Genomic DNA, 19726 nt, shown 5'->3' on the forward strand with positions numbered 1-19726 from the left:
GAGGAAGAAAAGATGCTGCCAGGAAAAGGTTACTTTTAATCTTTGTTTTCTGTTGTAAATTGTATGGTAGGTTTAACTGTTGGATACTGTCCAGATGAAGCAAGTCAAAACTGATTCTCATTTTAGATACTAGCACTTTTCTGAACACAGTAAACATCATAAAACCTGAGGAAACAAACTGCAGTGTTTGCAAATACACATGCTTTGGAATCTTGATTTCTGCCACATGCCCATTTGTGCATTTATAAATGTGTTGTCTTTTCTCTGCTTTGAGCTTTAGTGTTTTTCTCTGGAAACACCAGTGTACAGACTACAAAACAGTTGCAGCATAAAGTGCCTCGATTTTACTTAATTGCAGAACTCAGGCAGACATTGGAATTTTGACCTTCCTGTCCTGTGAAGTAAAGTACCCTACTTAAAACTGAATAAACTGAGTCTTGGCAGGGCAAAGACTCCAGAAGGGGAGACACCAGAAGTGGCAGAGGGCTGTGAAATAATCTGTCCCCTCCAGACAAATCTCCATTGGCTCTGTCATTTAAAACTACACTTCCCGGCTAACATTATCTCTCTCAACCCATGAGAACATGTGTCAAAAGTATTGTGTAGAGAGACTCAAAAGTGGTCAGGTTCTTGATCGATCATCATTATCACCACAACCACAATTCTATCCAACTATTTTTATGCCTGATGCAGTATAACCTATATAATTAAAACAAATGTATAAGCTATATATTTGGTGTGTGGCAAATCTCATTGCAAGATTGTATGAGCTCTTCTTCAAATTCTTCAGTTTTCTGTCTTTGGAATTTAGATTTCAGGTGGTTAATCTGTAGAAGAGTATTCCATGGAGTAGAGCAAGAAACAAAAGGTGAAGTGATAAGAACATAAAAATTCTGCTCAATCAGACTGGTGGTCCATCCCAGCATCCTGTCACACAGTGGCTGAAGAGTTTCTCTGGAGGGCCAACAACAGGGCAAAAAAGGCCAAGGCCTTCCCCCAGTGTTGCCTGCTGGCACTGGTTATTAGAGGTTTCCTGCCTTTGAATAGTTGTTACAGCTAGTAGCCACTGATAAATATATCTAATTCCCTAATTCCCTTTTAAATCCATCTATGCCTGTGGCTATCACTACATCCTCTGCAACAAATTCCACATTTTAATCAGTCATTGATTAAACTAGTATTTCATTTTATTCATCCTGAATCTATTGTCCATTGACTTCATTGGGTGTCCCTGAGTTTTAGGATTTGGCACAAAGGAGAAAAACTTTCTACCCACTCTTTCTACCCCATGCACAATTTTATGAACCTCTATCATGATCCCTGTCTCTTAGTTGTCTGTTTTCTAAACTGAAAAGTCTCATTCTCTTCAGACTTTCCTCATAGGAAAGGTGCTCCAGCATCTTAATCATTTTGGTGGTTGTGTTCTGTACTTTTTCCAGCTATGCAGTGGGCTTTATAAAATAATGGCCTGAACTGCATGCAGCAGAACTGGTTTAGAACTTGAGAGTGGGAGATCTGCTTATTAGTATTGTCAATTGTATTATTCAAAACCAGTCTCCTTTTACCTACCCTTCTTGTTTGTTTTTAATGGCTATAGTCCTAAATATATAAGAGATCAAGATAATGGAGAACAAGGTCATTCATACTATGGTATTCCCCATTACCATCTAAGGATGTGAAAGTTGGACAGTGAAGAAAGCTGACTGGAAGAAAATTGATTCATTTGAAATGTGGTGTTGGAGGTGAGTTTTATGGAAACCATGGACAGCCAGAAAGAGAAATAAGTGATTTCTAGATGAAATCAAACCTTAATTTTTCATAGAAGCTAAAATAACTAAACTGAGGCTACCAAACTTCAGACACTTCATGAGAAGACAAGACTCACTGGAAAAGACAACAATGCTAGGAAAAATGGAAGGCAGTAGGAAAAGAAGATGATCCAACATGAAATGGATTGACTATAAAGAAGCCACAGCCTTCAGTTTTCAAGACCTGATCAAGGCTGTCAGTGACAGGATGCCTTGGTTGTCAATAATTCACAGGGTCACCATAACTGGGAAGCAACTTGATAGCACATAACACATAGTTGTAAATAATCTCACTGGATTTAATTGTATATATGTCTGAGTAAATAGAATTAATCTTTTAAAATTAGATTTATTTACCATTGTTCTTTGTTTTAAGCCATTATTTTTCTAAACTTGAATTTCAGAAAATACAACATGAGGCTGATCAGACAGTGTCCTACTACTTTTTTTTAACAATCCCATTTGTTTGCAGTTTTTTTCCTCGTAACAAGCTTCACCCTTAGTAGCAAGAAACTTGCAGTGACTACATACGTCCATCTTAGTTGTCTGCACCATATTCAGTATTATTGATCTACTCTGCCTACCAGTGACTATCCAAATCTTGGATAGAAGTCTCTCCACACCACCTACTACCAGATCCTTTTAATGGGAAATTCCAGGGATTGAACCCAAGGCCTTGTGCACACAAAGCAGGCACTGTACCATTGAGCCGTGGCTCCCACCCACCCCCATCTAGTTCACAGAAAGTTAAAAATAAAGGAGTTAAAAATCACATGAATTGCAAAAATAAAAAACCTAAAAACACATTTTCCTTTTAAAAGAATCCTGAAGTTGGCTTGTAGCTCTGCAAGCTTTGATGGTTGATTCAGTTTGTTTTTTATCCATATATAAATGTCTGGCTGGGCATTTATGCCTGACTGGGCATGAATTCTGGAATGCTGCACCTGTGAGCATGTTATTTTTGTGTTTTAAATAGCTAAATTGCCATAGTATAATTTTTCAAATGAGGCGTTTTTTATCATTCATTTTTGTTGCTTACATAGGCAGAAACACTTTCAGGATAGAGAAGTAATGATAGTAGTTCTTTATAATGTCAATCAACACCCTAGTTAAGAAACTCTGCAATATTGGGGGGGGGGTTGGAGAAAAAATAGAATTGTTATGGGCAGGATCTTGGAGCACACAAGAGGGAGGTAGTATGAGTCATTCATGCTGGCACATCCTAAAGAAGAAAGGTGCCCGTGGGGGAAGGAGGTTTGAACACCCAAGGCAGGCAAAAACAAGACACATGCTCACATACATATCTCAGAATTGCAGAATTCCAAGTAAACATACACAAGATTAGGCTTACACTAAGTAAACTATTATTCTTTTCTGGTAAGAACTGGATCCAAACACCAGGGTAGGGTGGAGACACACATGAAATTACACAAAGATGTTTGCTTGCTTCCCAGCACTCCTTTCCTCATAGCTGTGAAGCAGGTTTCTGTAAAACGATACGTTCCCCTTTGACCAGATTATGATTGCTTTCTTTTACAGCAGCACTACCGGATCATTCACACTGAATTCCTAGCAAAAGAAACATGTCAAGTTGAAGGTATAGCAAGCTCGTGTGGTCTAATGAACAGAATAGTGGTAAACTTGGACCATGGCAGGCTGGGTTCAAATCCTTACTCAGCTGTGAAGCTCACTGGTTAGCCTTTTGTCAATCATCACCTCTGCCTAAGGTCACTTGAAAATTTATTATGAGGATAAAAATGAGAGGAGAAACAAAATAAGCCCACAGATCTCCTATGAAAGCTACAGAAAAAAATAACAGCAGGATAGCAATGATCAAAATGAGCTTTCCTTTAAAAAGAGGAGGAATAAGGAACAATTGAGTAAACAATGACCAAACTTACTTGCTATAAACAAAAATTTGAGAACTGGCTAAAAGGTGAGAAGAGGGAGGTGCTGAAGCATGAGGAAAATAATCCATGAGGAGAGGATATTCTGAGCTAAAACAGCAGTCAGAAAATAGTGAGAGAGGGCACTTGCCCCTACACCTGTGAACACATGCAGGGAGGCAACACTTGGAGAGGGGGGGGGGATCTAAGCATTTTTTCCTGGGCTAGACCCTTCTAGAAAGTGCTACTTCTACGCGGGCAGAAACCAAACGTAGGGGTATGCTGAGACCATAAAGAATAGTTTACCAAAGCTGACCAGTTATTTCTAAAAGGAATTCTTTTTTAAAAGACCTGCTTCCTACTTTTATAATCAATAACAATTGTATCTCTTCATTATTTATAGCCTAGAAAAGAAAAACAGAAATTGGCTCAGAGCTGTGACCGCTTGAGGCAGTGTTCAGAATCCTAAGGGCTGTGCCATTCCAACCTTTATAAAATGAAGCAGGCTGAAGACACCCTTGCCTTATTGTACAATTTTCTAAAGAGTTTACACTTTGCTCCATCCAAAAACAGAAACCTGAGTTTCATCATGGCTACCATTCTGAGACACAGCAGCCTTTAGTTCATGAACCAGAGAATAAGCATTTAAATGTTGGCAGTAGGAGCCAAAATGAAATTCACAGTTATCCAAAGTCAACTGTTTCCGCAAATACAAACTATTAAAGTCAGAGCAAATGGCACTGAATTCTATGAAAATTCTTTCTGGTGGTAAGATTTTGAGTCCTGCATGTGTCAATTTTTAGCAAACATTTGCTTGATGGTCTTCTGATTTTGTCATGCTTATTTCAGTACTAGATTCAACGCCCAAATGTATGTTTGTTGTGAAAGAAATGCTATAAAATACATTTCCCATCCATGAAAGTACCCCTGTTGTCCACTATGGCAGGAGCATTAGAAATGCTTCCAAAATCAACATTCCAAAATTCAAAACAGTCTCTCATCCACCCTACATCAGCATGCTTAATTGTCAAATATGTCCTTCAAACGTAATTACAAATTTTACAAGTGTTCACCAGAACTGGAGACTTTATTTGGAGGCAAGCCCTGATAGTAAGTCACGTTCTTGTTAGAGGTAGGCTTTGGGCTTTCCATAGATTTTCCACCATCAGTGTCATATTTCCTCCTTTTCCGAAGAAATACTGTCTTTTATACTCCCATTTATCTTGCCTGGAATTTTCCCATTAGCAAGGTAATGAAGGCAGGCTTAACTGTTACCATAACCCTGACCTGTCTGGCTTCCTGAACTAAATGACGCTTTGTGGATCTTCATATGTTTGGATAAGTGGTCACTGCGGGCAAATTTCTTCTCACAAACTTGGCACTGGTAAGGCTTCAGTCCAGAATGGGAACGCTTGTGGCGAGAGAGTTCATCCGAACGAGAAAACCTGCAGAAAGAAAGATGTTTACCAAGGAGCCTGTTTTCATTCTTGATGTCATCATAGCCAAACCACAATATGCAGAAGAGAATTCTGGGATGTAAGACAAATGATGAGCTAACCCATGGTGCTCTAGTCTGATTCTCAAGAGTCAAGGATTTTTCCATTTCCAAAATTACATTTCCTCTCTCACATATTTTGAAACCACATACTGCAGAAAAAGATCTGTAAGCATGAGTCTCTGCAATGTGGGAATTGGGAAATACAGCCCTAAGGGCCAATTCACACAATTTGTAAGCTCTGCAGGTGGCAGAACCCATGAAGGAGTCTCAAGCTATTATGTGTGCACACGTGTGTCAAGAGTCATTTATGAACCAAAGCATCCACATGTAGGGGAGAAAGCATGATGACAATAATCTTTACCATAATATCTTCCATCAAAAGAATTGACAAATATTAACAAAGTAATCGGGCTGTTGTGAAATACTCTCTCTTTTTAGAGAATAGAAACACAGATACAGAACTTGTTCATAACTGATCAGGAATGGATTAGACATGATCTCACTTCCAAAGCAGTCATAGCAGAAACAGCCCCAATCAGATATTTTCCTTTCTGAACCAAATGGGCCTTGTTGAGCCCAACCATAATCTGTAAGTGGGACAACATAAGGAAATTATTTTGTCTCTCTTGACAATCTTATAATGAACTATAAGATGACAAACACCTTTTCAGCTTATACAATAAATATAATCGCTTCTCTTCAGATAAAATACTGCATTTCAGGGCCTGGCTCATATATAGGCTCATATATAGGGTGCTTGACAGATCTTTAGTGTGGCCAGTGGGGGCCCAACCTAGCCTCCACCATATGCCTGGTGGAATATCTCTGTCTTACAGGCCCGGTGGAAAGATAACAAATCCCACCAGCCCCTGGTTTTCTCAGAAAGAGAGTTCCATCAGGTCGATGCCAGGACCGAAAAGGCCCTGGTGCTGGTCGAGGCCAGGCGGGCCTCCCTTGGGCCAGGGACCACCAACAGTTGTTTATTTGTTGAACGAAGGATCCTCTGGGGTACATATGGGGAGAGGCGGTCCTGCAGATATGCAGGGCCCAGTCCGCATAGGGCTTTATAGGTCAACACCAAAACCTTGAACCGGACCCAGTACTCAACTGGCAACCAATGCACCTGGTGTAGTATAGGTGTTATATGTTCCCTAGTTGGGACCCTTGCAATTACTCACGCAGCTGCATTTTGGACCAGCTGTAGCCTCCATATCAGGCCCAGGGGAAGCCCTGCATACACCAAGTTGCAGTAGTCTAGTCTAGAGGCAACCATTGTTTGGATCACTGCAGTTAAGTCATGGGTCGACAGGTAGGGGACAAGCTGCTGGGCCTGTCTTAGATAGAAAAATGAAAACTGGACAACCACTGCAACCTCTGACTCCATAGTCAGGGAGGCATCCAGGATCACCTCCAGGCTCCTAACTCTCGAAACCGGCGCAAGTAGCGCTCCATCAAGAGTGGGGAGCCCCAAGACCCACATGCAGGACTTCCATCTTTGTGGAATTTAATTTCAACCAACTCTGTTTCAATCTCCCAATGACAGCTTCAAAGGCACGCTCCAAGACATCTGGGGCACAGTCGGGCCGTCCGTCCATCATCAGATATAGTTGGGTATCATCAGCATATTGATGACACCCAAGTCCAAAACTTCGCACCAGCTGGGAGTTGCCTCTTCAGGTAGTATAAAATAACCTGTGTAATCTATGCCTATAAGAAATGAAGTTGACAAGCCTGACCTTTGTTTGCAGGTGCCCCATCTTCAGTACAAACTATCTGGTTAATTTTAACAAAGTCTTGCAGCACTTTAAAGATTTTTATTGTGGCATAAGCTTTCATGTCCTCAGCACTCTTCTCCTCCCGCCCCTGCCCCCCCCCACACAAGGAAACAGCGATGTCGAAGGTCTATGAAACAGAAAGCTCAAATGTGTATAAGATAAACAGTGTGACCATTTAGAACATGTGACAATTTTTTAGACTATGCAATCCAAGATCCACATGTAAATAGGTGCAGTGCCAGCTCTGGGATTTTGATGGCTTAGGAGCACGGCACTGTCACTTCTGTCACAGTACATCTAATCTTCCTGTGTGAGCACTAAAATGTGAGAATGGAATGGCTGGCCCTTAGCTAGAGTGTAGGCCTCAACAAATGCTTTACCTGGACACCTTTTGGAGCCAGCACCATATGCATGTGGCTTAAGCCAAACAAATATTCCTGTCTTGGCCTGGCACCATTTTGGTTACCTTCTCTCTACAGCTTCATGGAGACTACTAATTATATAAAGAAAACAGCATGAGGAAAAAGGTTAACACACCATCCTCAATACCACTGTATGGACCCAAAGCACATGCCACTCCTGCACCTCAACGTTTTAGAGCTTAAAAAAAAGAAATAATTAACTAGTCTGACCTAAGCTTCAAACTGAGCAGTGCATTCTCAGTAACTGAAATATATGATAGCACTATTTTAAGAGCTTATCCACTAGGTACAACAAAAATGTGACATCAAAAGCTTGCTGTGTCCACCACTGACCCCACCACATCCCCCTCAATGACATTTCCAGCTTCTGTCTAATATAGCAGAGGAGTCTGCTTCTAAGGGAACTCTGCAGAGATCAAATAGAATACCTAATATATTTACCAGATTCCAAAAAAAAAGTACATTCCAAACCATGAAGTCACCATAGCAAAGAAGCTGGAAGGAAGCAGATCAGCCAAGAAGGGTTCACTCCAGAGCGTGACTTTGGATGTCCTGTGGAGGGAAAGGGGTTGCAAAGCAGCATGTGGTACAGGAGACAGGTGGACAGTTTCTTGCTGCATTTGTTCATCCCCATTCACCAAATTTTCCAGCTTTTGAAATCCTAGCCCCTCCTTCTCAAGAAAAGAAAGAGAAGAGCCTTTTGTTTCCTCTTTGCTGTTACAAGAAGAAATCTGCTGGATTAGAGCAATGGCCCATCTAGGCCACTCGTTTCCTCTGGGAAGCCCACCAGCAGGGTATCACGGTTAATAATAACCATTGACAGATTGATCCTCCATGTATTTGTCTAATCTCTGAGACATTCCTGCATCTTGCAGCAATGAATTCCGTTAATTCTGTGCTGTGTGAAGAACAACTTCTTTCTGCTGTACCACAGTAGTTAAGTGGTTGGCCTGCTCATCAGCACTCTGCTGGCTGGAATCCCACTACTGCCATGAGCTCTGCATGTGGCCTTGGGTAAGCCACTCTTCTCAGCCTCAGCTCCCCAGCCGTATTGTAGGGATAATAACAACACTGACTGTGTTCACCACTCTGAGTGGGGCACTAATCTGTCTAGAAGAGCAGTATATAAGAGCAGTTGTTGTTGTTGACCTCACATCTACTGTCCATCAATTTCTGTTGAGGACTCAGTAGTTCACAGGATATCTTATGCTCTGTGGAAGCTGATATTGTAGCATAAACTGGGAACTTGCAATAAATTGCAAGAGCAGAAAGGATTCTTCTTTTTATTTCTTTGTGTGCATGTGGCTCTTTCCTCACAATCAACTGATTGTGGAGGGAAGCCAGAGCTTAGAAAAAGATTCCTCCCCTCCCCCCCATCCAGGCAAGCAGAGTCCTCCCAGCATTGAGGATAAGGAACTGGGGTTGAGAAATAGTGAGTCACACAGATCACTCTTAAAACAGTTTCTCCTCACTCCCTCCACGATTCCTTCAGCCTCACTTTGTCTCTTGATGATTGCTCTCCTGGTCCAGTTAGCAAAGCTTATTATCTGTGCACTGCCCTGCATTGGATTCTAGGTGACTTAACATTAGCTCGCATGTGCAAATCTCATCTGTGTTGTTTTGAATCCCCATTATTCTTCTGCAACTCCTGCATATCTATACTATTGGTACACATTCTCTCTTAACCTGCCTTTCCCCTTTTTAGTACCCTCTCACTTTATATTTAGACATTCTTCTTTGGTATCCATAAGTGGGGGGAAAGGAGAGTAGTATTTAAATCAATGCTTATTACAGTACTATTATTATTATTAACTTATTAAGATAGTTAACAAAGTTTCAAGCCAGTGTAGCTGATGAGTCTTTTAGAAAATTTATCTACTGGCCAAATGGATAGGTTGTGCTCTGGAGGTACCTGTGACTCTCATGGTACCTTCAAAGATGGCGGGTGAATGCACAGTTCCACTAGTTTAACATCCTTTCTTTAGAAGGACCTTAGAAGTCAGTGGTTCTCTTACAGCGGGTTGGGACTCCAAAGTGGCTCATGGCTCTTGTGCAAGGTGGTTTGCAAGGCCAGGAGAGATGAGGAGGCTAGCGTGATGAGGCAGCTCTAAGAGACTCAATGACAAATTTGAGATTGGCTCTTACATAGTGGTTAAAACGGCCATGCAATATAGCCTGTGGTCAATAATGCTTCCTATTTTTTAATATATATGCACATGAAAAATAAAGCATTAAATGATGTGAGTTTCCTGTGTTTTCATAGGGGAGAGGGAAAACAGCATGGAGTTACTTTACAAAAAATCCAGTAAGCCTAGAAATGGGTCCCAGTTCAAATAGTTTGAGAACCACTGCTTCTGACGAGTAGAGGCTCAACCCCATCGAGTGATTTTCTCCTCCTCCAGCAAGGGCAATCAATCATATTTAGGAGAAAACATTCACTGGGTATGTATGCAGATGGAAAGTTTCTGAAATTAGTCCCCTTTGCTACTATGACCTTGATCCTTATCAGTTCAAGTTTTCCCATTACTGCTAAGAAAACTGTCAACTGTAAGATCTCATGCAATCATTAAAATCACTGAAAGCCTGCCATAAAAGAGATTCACTCAGTCTCTAACCAGAAATGAAATAATTACTTTGATTGCCAGTTAAATGACATTATCCGAGTAATTAATTGCTGATTAAATATGTATATTTCAAAAATTGGAGTCATCTCTTGAAAACAGGAAAAATGGTACATTAAGATGCTGTTCACCCATGCTCTGACACAGAATTCCAATCCATTTCAATGGGACTTACAAAGAAATTCTGGATGAATTGCACCCAGTTGGTATACATATTTGATGCAATACGTTAAAAATTGTATGTCAAACAATACATGATTTGTCTACATTACGGTACTGAACAATTCAGAAACTCCACTGAGGAAAAAGGAACATTATAAACAAAACTGCTAAAATAATCAAACTGCTAGATAACCCTAGGAATAAGATTGTTTTCATTTTCACACACTTACCGCCAGCCACAGTCAGGCCACGTACAGGTATATGGCTTTTCTCCAGTGTGGCGTCGGAAGTGCGCCTTCAGATGAGAGCTTTTGGTGTACATCTTGGTGCAGCCAGGATGTGTGCACTTGTGGACTCGGATGACTGAAGAAGAGGTTTTGGGGATCTTGGCTTCCATGTTCCTTGTGCTTCCAATGACCCCCGGCCTCAGTGCCACAGGCAAAGGGGCTATTCGTACATACTTCTGGTCTCTTCCTATCCTAGGTCTCTGGATAACCTGAGGAAGAATGGTCACACTCTGGCCTTGCATTTTGATGACCAGTTGAGCCACTTTGATATCCCCAGTAGGGCCCTGAATTGATGAACTACTTTCACTTGCATGAAATGGCTGGATCTGAAGAACAACAGGAATATTTCCCATTGTTTCAGGAATGCTTGTACCCTCAGCTTCCACACCAGCTGCAGCACAGCTTGAAAGGTCTTCATCTAGAGGACTTCTAGAGGTATACTGATTCTCAGGGCTGCTCAAATTGATCTCCGATTTTATCTCAAGCTGTCCTCCTGCTTGCTGCTTGTCATTCAGCTCATCCTTAAGAGGGGCTGTCTTCTCATTCAGGAACTCCTCAATCTCCTCCAGGGTTGGGATGAAATCTCTCGAGAGTTCTGTGTAAAAATCAGGTAGCTTGAGATGGGCCTCATAGATGGTGCTCTCGGGTTTTTCCACTTCCTTCTTTACCTTAGATTGTGCAACATCCATCTCCAATGGGCAGGGAAGGTTGGAAAGAATTGCTGGATCTGATGCTTGTTCTCCATTACAATCCTCCAGCAGGTTTAATGGTGGCATATCAGGCTCGAGTGCATCTGCAGGGCTATCTAATCGAACAGAAGCTGAGGTAATGAATGGCCCTGAAGAAGACACCAGTTTGCTGTGATGTACTGACACCATTAGTTGATCTTCTTACACATAAATAGATGTGTCAGTGGCTGAAAATCTCAAAGCCTAGAAAGCTATAGATCCACCTGCAAGAAAACAACAATGAAGATTCTTAATTTAAGAAAAATCAACACATGGAACAAAGAATATCTACCAAGGGTCTCTATTCTAACAAAAGATGAACCAGGAATTGGTGGGGTTTTAAGCCACATTTAGCATTGAAACGTATTTTTATAGTGGAAAATGGCACAGAGCCAATGTGGTGTAGTGATAACAGCATAGGATGATGATCTGAGATCCAGGTTCAAATCCCCACTCTACCACGGAAGTTTGTTGGCTAATCTTGGGCCAGTTATACACACTCAGCCTAATGTACCTCACTTGGTGGTTGTGAGCGTAAAATGAATAAATGGAGAACACAGTAAGCTGCTTTGGGCCCTCACTGGGAGGAAAGGGGGTGGTGGTAAAAACAAAATAAGTAAATGAATCCATCTATTCATACATACATACATACTCAGGGTCCTCAAGGTGGCAAATATTAAAACATTTTAAATGAAACAAAAAAGTCTTCACCTGCTGGTAGAATACAATATTTATATAATAACATTCAATTTATATACCACCCTTCAGGACAACTGAACACTCACTAAGGGTGGTTTACAAAGTGTGTGATTATTATCCTCACGACAATCACCCTGTGAGGTGGGTGGGGCTGAGAGAGCTCTGGAGAGCTGTGACTGACCCAAGGTCACCCAGCTGGCTTCAAGTGGAGGAGTGGGGAATCAAACCCGGTTCTCCAGATTATAGATTCCCGCTGCTCTTAACCACTACACCAAACTGGCTTATTATTTATTAACTTCATTTGGGTCTCCCCAATGGGCACCCAAGGTAGCTCATACCATTTTCCTCCCCTCTATTTTATCTTCAAAACAACCTTGTGAAGTAGGTTAGGATGAGAGGGTGTGATTGTCTTAAAGTTACCAAGCAAACTTCCATTGCAGAGTGGCAATTCGGACATGGATCTCCCAGAACCTAATCTGAAACTCTAACCACTATACACACTTGCTTTTGTGCTATGTCTGCTGTTGAAAAGTCGAAAGTAGTCAGGCCTGAATAATTCACGCAACTTATGAAGCAGCAGCACCTGACCCTAGGATTCCCAGTTGCCCACCAGTGGCAGGCAATCTCCAGGGGGTTTGCCCCATTGCCTGCTGATTGCTGGCGATTGGTGAGAGGTTGCAAACCTTCCAGCAATTGCCCACCACGGGCAGACAACTCAGGAAAGTGCATATTTGGCACACTCCCAGCAGGGTATGACAACATCACTTCCAGAAGTGACATCATGCCAGCTGTGGACATGTTCCCATGCTTCACTGGGGCCAACTTTGGCCCCCAATGAGATGAATTTGCCCAGCACAAAGTGTTGGACCACGCCCATGGCCAGCGTGATGACATCACTTCCCAGAAGTGACATCATTGTGCAAGCACCAGGAGTATGCACTTGTGCAGAAAAGACTCCTGAAAGACTCCAAGGTATGTGCTGGGCCCTCCCCCTCTTGCTGGAAGGGAATAGGGACCTGGAAACCGTATCTAACCCTGATGAGTCCTCCCACAAAGGCCAGAATAGCCCTGGAAAAGGCACTCTTTCCCGCCCCAGCCTTTTATTTTTGACAGAAAACATTTGAAAAAGGCCTCAAGGCTGGCAATGCTGTCTTGCCTGTTCATGGTTCCAGTCTCGGTATTTAATTATCCACAGACCTTACTATGTTGAGAATTAGATACATTGACAAGTGGTAAACTTGCAGGGGGCAACTCATTCCCCCCCACATCATGTCCTCTTTCTCTTCCCTACCCCCATAGCCTCTCCTCCTTTTCCTGCTTCCTTCTCTCCTTCCCACCACCTTTGCCTGCCCCATCTTCTGCTTTCTCCCTCCTCCATGGCAGCCTCTCCCCTAAGACCCAGTTGTGTGGTGTCAGCTGAGCCAGGCCCAGTTGCATAATGGGGGACCTGCAAGGAGTTGCAGGGGGCACTTCACTTTTCCCTGTATCCCCCTTCCCCACACAATTTTCCTCATTATCTCCTCCAGGCAGCCTCCTCTCCCTATTTCCTTCTGTTCTTCAAACCCACTAAACAACTTACCTTTTATCTGAATCCCCATCTTCATCCAGTTTGGTATAGTGGTTAAGAGCGCGGGACTCTAATCTGGAGAGCCGGGTTTGATTCCCTACTCTTCCACTTGAAGCCAACTGGGTGACCTTGGGTCAGTCACAGCTCTCCAGAGCTCTCTCAGCCCCACCCACCTCACAGGGTGTTTTGTTGTGGGGATAATAATGACATACTTTGTAAACTACTCTGAGTGGGCATTAAGTTGTCCTGAAGGGCAGAATATAAATCGAATGTTGTTGTTCTTATTATTTTTATTTATTTATTTATTCATTTACTTCATGCATACTGCCTTTCTCCACAATGGAGAGCCAAAGGACCTTACATCATTCTCCTTGCCTCCAATTATCCTCACAACAACCCTGAGAGGTAGGCTAGGCTGAGAGTGTGTGACTGGATCAAAGTTTCCCAATGAGCTTCCACAGCAGAGTGAGGATTCAAACCTGGGTCTCCCAGATGCTACTCTGAAATTCTAACCACTACACTACACTAGCTTTTGTGAGGGGCGGGGCTGCTGTTGCAGTAACAAGCAGCCATACCTGGGTGAATCAAGCAAGTGGCTGGCCCATTAAGTCCTCCCTCAAAGGCCAAAACAGCTCTGGAAAGAGCCCTGCCCCTTTCCCCTGCTTTTTACTGACAGTAACTAAGCCTGGAATACTAACTAAATTGTTAGTAAACTGGTTGCCTAGCAACAGCCATTTAGGGTATCTGGTTAAAGCTACAGGTGGGTTCCCCCCCCCCCATTTTTGGGTTAAAAAAAACAATTTTAAGATTTCAGATTTTTCTGCAAACCTGGAGCATTTTTCAGGTGTATAAGATGTGTCTTGTCCATTCATGGCTCCAGTCCCCAGATTTAAGTAGCCACAAATCAGGGCCACTTGGCTATTAGTAGATAAGATACAGGGAATCTGGAGCATCCAGTGCGCCTGTCTGTTGCAGAAATGAAATTTTGAACAAATCTGAAATTAAGTAAAATTTTAGCATTAGACATGTGAGGTTTCAAGCTTCAACTTCTACAATGTGGCTTTCATCTCGAATGGATGCAACATACCAGATACATGAACAGTACAAACCTATGCAGATTTACTGAAAGCCAAACTAAAGAAATGTTTCTGAGTAACACACCTAGACCATATAAAAGGGTAGCATTCAAGTTATTTCATGACCTGCCCATGGAAAAACACAGGGCAAAGGCCTGGCATTGCGTAATGCACATTGTCACGCCATTCACAACATTTGGACTGTATGTCTTGCTTTAATATCTGCTCTGGGAATATGTAAGGCAAGAGGTGAGATTTCACTGAGCCAATCTCATTCTTGTTTCTCCCCCCTCTTGGCAACGGCTGCTGACATAAAGGACAGGATATGTTGATGATGGAGAATTCCATATTCCTTCTGGTTTGTGGATACATCGCTCTAGTCTATTCTGGAGGGGACACAGAGTTAGAAACCTTATGATTCATTTCATTAGATTTTTTTTACTATTCACAATTTTCAGACAATGTTTTTCATTACTAAAACAGTTTTGAATCCTATGCCTTACACACGCACACTTGTGTTTCTTATGATCCCAACCTTTTCTTCAGATTTAGAAAATGGATGGGCTGTGAGCACAGATATTTTCTATCAAGTAAAAAGAAATTATGAACACTGTTAGACCAACACTGACTTGTTTTTTAGCAAGGCAAATATGAAGGGTCCATGCATGATTTCTTTTCTCAGGTTCAAATGCAACCTCTTATGTACAATTTAAATTAAAGCACGAGAACTAATCCATGTGTGCTTGCATCCTTCGTAGTTGATACACACTTGCCCATCGATTACGCATGTGAATATGAATTCTCCCAAAATAAATGATAACTGGTGCCTAGTATGAAGTGCACGCAGAAACAATTCTCAGTAATGCATTGTCTGAGTGTAACCCTGCCCACCTTCACTAGCAACTACTACCTCCACTACAGGAAGCAAAATAACAGAGCTAAAATCAAGACCTCTGTGGCATAGACCCATGCTCCATTTTCCTACAGACAACTTACACAGATACTTTTGGACTCCTGCAGGCAGTTAAAAAAATTGCATGCTTTGAAACCATTTAATCACCTATGGGTGTTAACAGGACCCCATACTTAATGATTTTTAGGTATGTCTATAGACCTCTTGCAGAAACCATGAAGAATATCAGAGACAAGTGCCTTCACATGTAGCACAGAGAGAGGCTCACACATCACCATCAAAAGAAACATCACCTCAGAAACAAGCGTTCACTGAAACCTGACACTCATCAAGTATTGGGAAATCACAATGAGCAGGTACATTTGAACCAACCTGCAAACTATGAATGTGAGTAACAGTATTTTCACACACTGTACTAAAAGCACTTTGGACCTGCCTAGCAGTGCTTGTGTGGATGAGCATAGTTCCATACAAGGGTATGAACAGTGATTCCAGTTTACATGAATGTTGGTGCTATATATGCTGTAATCCTGACTTCCCTTGGCATGCATTTATTGTACATTGTCTGACCACGTGAAAAGGGCGATTGTCTACCAGTTCCAAAAGAAACCACAGATGAGAAGAACACCATCATTTAAGATCAATATCTGCTTTAATACTTGCAGATGCACACACAGACACAAAACACAGATTCAGGTATAAAATTATGTCTATTTGTTTTCTTTTGCCCTTGAGCACCTCGGCTTTTGAGGATCCTGGGCCCAACTTCTGCCATTCAGCCTTTCTGTGCTTCAGTTCCCATGTCTGTCAAAGAGTATATGAAATCTGCCCTAATTTAGAGAGAATAATTGAATTATGGTAAAGGTTCTGAAGGTGCTGATTGAGCAATATAAACATATAAGGGTGTTTCACAGCCTAATTGTAATCTGCTGAGAACACAAAGTGTCAGAAGTGCTTTGACTCTGCTACAGCATCTCACACAACCCTGGGTGCATTTACATTATTTAGATGATTTTATAGTAGCCTTTTCTCCAAAGAAATGGTAACAATTTTGGCTGTCTACCTAATACTAATGTTGCATTGTATTGGCAATCTTCCAAAACGCCATCAAACTAGAAAGTGCCACTCCACATCTTGGATTTTAGCATTTTAAGAGTTGGTGCCAAGGTTAAATGAGTTCTTCCATTCCTCCCTGTGTCCTTGGCCAGTAACAACAAAAAGAGAGTGCAAGGACTGACATTTGTATGCAATTTCCATTTGGTTTCTCAGAGCAAATGAGAAAAGGTGGCATGAAGAAGTGGGTTTTTTTCCTAGCCAAGAAGAGTATGAAGAGCGTAGGTTGAAATAGTCACTGGCCAGGAGAAGTTGGTATGCTGCTTTCTGTCTGCAGATAAGGCCAAGCTAGACAGCTGGGAGCTCAAGGTGATGGACAGATGGGAAGATAATAATAGACAGCAGTATCAGAGGGGAGGCAAGAGATATGAGGAAGGCCAGGCTATAGGAGAACCGCGGGTTGCTTAAGGAATGGAAGCAGGCAGAACAGATTGAGCGGCTGGAGAGCAGGAAGAGGCTCTCGGCCCACTACAGGGGCTTTACTTAAGACGCTTCTCGCCCACTTTTCTCCTAAGACAGACCTGAGGCAAATTACCGGGAGCTGCACAGGGAGCTCGAGTCGACACCGAAGAGGGCCGTGCGCTCTGCCGAAAGGAGGAGTGGGAGCCTGCCCGGAAATGAAACCATGGGAAGGCGCACATTGGACGAAGGCAGGTGGCCGGAGTAGGTTCCATTTGGTTTCGGGAAAGCGTTGCGTTGGCGAGGCGGGGCAAAGCCTGCGCCAGTATTGGAGGGCCAGGGCCAAGCAGCATCAGCGCGACAGAAGACCACCGAGTCCCCTCTGCCAGGGGCTGAAAGCCGTGAAAGGCGACTAGCAGAAGTCGAGGCGCCCGTCTGGAAGGCAGGCAGGCAGGCAGGCAGGCCTGCGCCCGGTCTGGGGCGACTCTCCCAGGCGCACTCGCCCGCCGCCTGATCGCTGCCGGGCCTGATCTCCAGCCGCTCCAGGGAGCTCCGTGTGGCAGCGTTGGGGCTAGCGGCTCGAGTTGTTCGGGGCCTCGGGACGAAACAGCTCCTACTCCGCGCGACTGCAAAGCCGCTGCCCTGGACGCCGAGCCCGCTCGGCCGGATTCCAACGCGTGATCCTCGATCGCTCTTGTCAATGCGAAGGAGGAATCGCGGCGCTCAGCTGAACAGCCGCTGTTGGCCCCTGAGACACGGCGAGCGTCCCGCCGCTGCTCCGAAGGTCGATGCAGGACGTTAGCGAACTGAGGGTAGGAGCGCGCTGAGTTGCTCCACGCGCCCTCCGAAAGGCGGGGACGGAGCCCAGCCCGACGCGCGCTTTCTCAGGCAGAAGCAAGTCCCACTGAGTTCCGAGTCTGGACGCGCCCCCAAGTCAGCGTGCGCAGGACCGCAGCTCGGCTAGCCCGGGCTGCAGGCGGGGCTCTTGCTGAATGTAAGAGCCTTTTGGCAACGCGCGGATCTCCGTCAGAACGCGGATCACGCGCATCGGCTAGGCGGTCAGGCGAGCTTCGCTGTCACTTCGCCAACTCCGCGCGCCGCGACGGAGAGGACTTTTCCACGGGGCGAAACAGAGTTAAAAGGATGGCTCACGGTTAAGGCCTCCTGGGTCACGGTTCCCCCTCCTGGCGACGCCCTCATTCTAGACAGGCGTGAGAACCTCTCGCCCACCCAGGGAGATCCTCTCCGACTTGGGCACGGCAAGACTCCAACCTTCCCTGCTAAGATCCGATTCTTGCCACCCAGAGACCCGGCCCCCTCCGCGCACAAGCCTTGTCCGCCCCGGGTCCGACTGGCGCCCACCCCGGATGGGCTGCCCCGGTCACCCTTACCAGCGCCCAGCAGCCAAAGACGCGCGCCCTTCCCGGTCTTCCTCGATCGCCCTCGTTCTGCTCACATGACCGGGGAGACGGTGCCGAGCCAGGCTCCGCCCACTCGGAGGCTCGGCCCCTTTCCGGCCGTCCCATTGGACAGCTGCTCCCAGGGGCTCGGCCGGTCCTTCTCTTGGCTCGGCTCGCAGCGCGGCATGGCCTTCGCCTGGGTTGTACCCGAGGAGACGGACTGGCAGGCACGGGAGAGATCCCCAGAAGTCAGCCCCGTTAAAAGCAGTGGGACTTAGTTCAAGGTAAACCCCACCAAAGTTAATTCAAGCCGCGGGCCTAGGCAGCTTCCCTGGCTGGAACTCCCGCGGAGAGCTCTTAGGATATCCCTGTAAATCTGCAACACATCCCGGCCTCCGTGCGAAGACCCAGCCAGCTGCAGGCCAGGAGGGGCTTCTTCATCCTGCCTTGAAAAATCCCCCCCCCCCAGTTGGGCGATTATCGCAGCGCACCTGAAGAGTTCGGGTAACTTGAAAGTTTACTCACGGTTTCGATAGTTTGGTTGGCTGGTCCTAATAAAAGGATGTCTGCTGCTTCTGGAATGTTTCTAGGTAAGTATTTTTAGGATAGCAGCCAAAGCTCTTCAAGAGTGGTAGGATGAAAAGAAGACAATGTTATAACTTGGCCGTTAAGGATAATACTTAAGATATGATTATCTTAATTATTAATTTGAGTTACACAAACAGCTATTGATTTATAAGCAGCAAATACAGCAGCAAAAATAATAGTTAATTACATATTTTAGGTTTAGCATGGAAAGCGATTATCTTTCCCTGGAGAATCCCTCTGTTTGACTCCCTGCTGTGCCAAGCTTTTTCTAAGTGTCCTTCAATAAGTCACTATCAGCTTTTCCAGGGCTTAAATTAAACCAAGATATAGCCCTGGAACATACTTTTACTCTCAGGATTAACCCAGAATATTATTTTTAATAAAAAACAGCAGAGAGCTTGTGAGAGCATGTAGAATTATACTACTACTACTACTACTACTACTACTACTACTACTACTACTACTACTAACTTCATTCCTAGCCTGCCTTCTGCACTGAGACTGTATATTTCATACAAAATATGAAAAACAATTCAAACAGATAACAAAGACCCCCCCCCCTCCTGAACAATGCAGTAGGACTAGGATTACAGAACCGGAGAACAGTGCAAACAAAAAATTGTCTAAAGCAACAAAAACCCTCTGGAGCATAATATACTATAAGGAAGAAATGGGGTTACAGATAGAGTTGTCAACTCTGGGTTGAGAAGTTCTGGAAATTTGGGAGTGGAGCTTCTGGAGGGACCTCAGCGGGGTACAAGGCCATAGAGTCCACCCTCCTTAG

At 43.9% G+C, this 19726-nt stretch overlaps 1 protein-coding gene across 3 annotated transcripts; it reads right to left on the reverse strand.

Annotated features, from left to right (window-relative positions):
* Positions 1-3531: 3531 nt before the first annotated feature.
* Positions 3532-18397, reverse strand: LOC129331089 (Krueppel-like factor 15). 3 transcript variants are annotated; one of them, XM_054981426.1, is made up of 4 exons: positions 18346-18397; positions 14282-14448; positions 10403-11411; positions 3532-5139 (listed from the first exon to the last, which is right to left on the reverse strand). In XM_054981426.1, the coding sequence occupies exons 3-4, from the start codon at positions 11335-11337 to the stop codon at positions 4959-4961; spliced, it is 1116 nt and encodes a 371-aa protein (XP_054837401.1). In that variant the 5' UTR covers positions 11338-11411; positions 14282-14448; positions 18346-18397; the 3' UTR covers positions 3532-4958. The 3 variants fall into 3 exon arrangements, with proteins under 3 accessions (XP_054837401.1, XP_054837402.1, XP_054837403.1); XM_054981427.1 differs by lacking the exon at positions 18346-18397 and adding an exon at positions 17077-18319; XM_054981428.1 differs by lacking the exon at positions 14282-14448 and having other exon boundaries at positions 18346-18379.
* Positions 18398-19726: the final 1329 nt, after the last annotated feature.

This window comes from Eublepharis macularius, chromosome 5 (genome assembly GCF_028583425.1).
Source record: "Eublepharis macularius isolate TG4126 chromosome 5, MPM_Emac_v1.0, whole genome shotgun sequence".
Lineage (NCBI taxonomy): Eukaryota > Metazoa > Chordata > Lepidosauria > Squamata > Eublepharidae > Eublepharis > Eublepharis macularius.

Bases quoted from the DNA above. Each gene is read 5' to 3' on its own strand.
- LOC129331089 (XM_054981426.1), bottom strand. From the start codon at position 11,337: ATGGTGTCAGTACATCACAGCAAACTGGTGTCTTCTTCAGGGCCATTC. The intron at 5,140-10,402 runs GTAAGTGTGTGA...TTCTTTCTGCAG, and splicing joins TGGCCTGACTGTGGCTGGCG to GTTTTCTCGTTCGGATGAAC.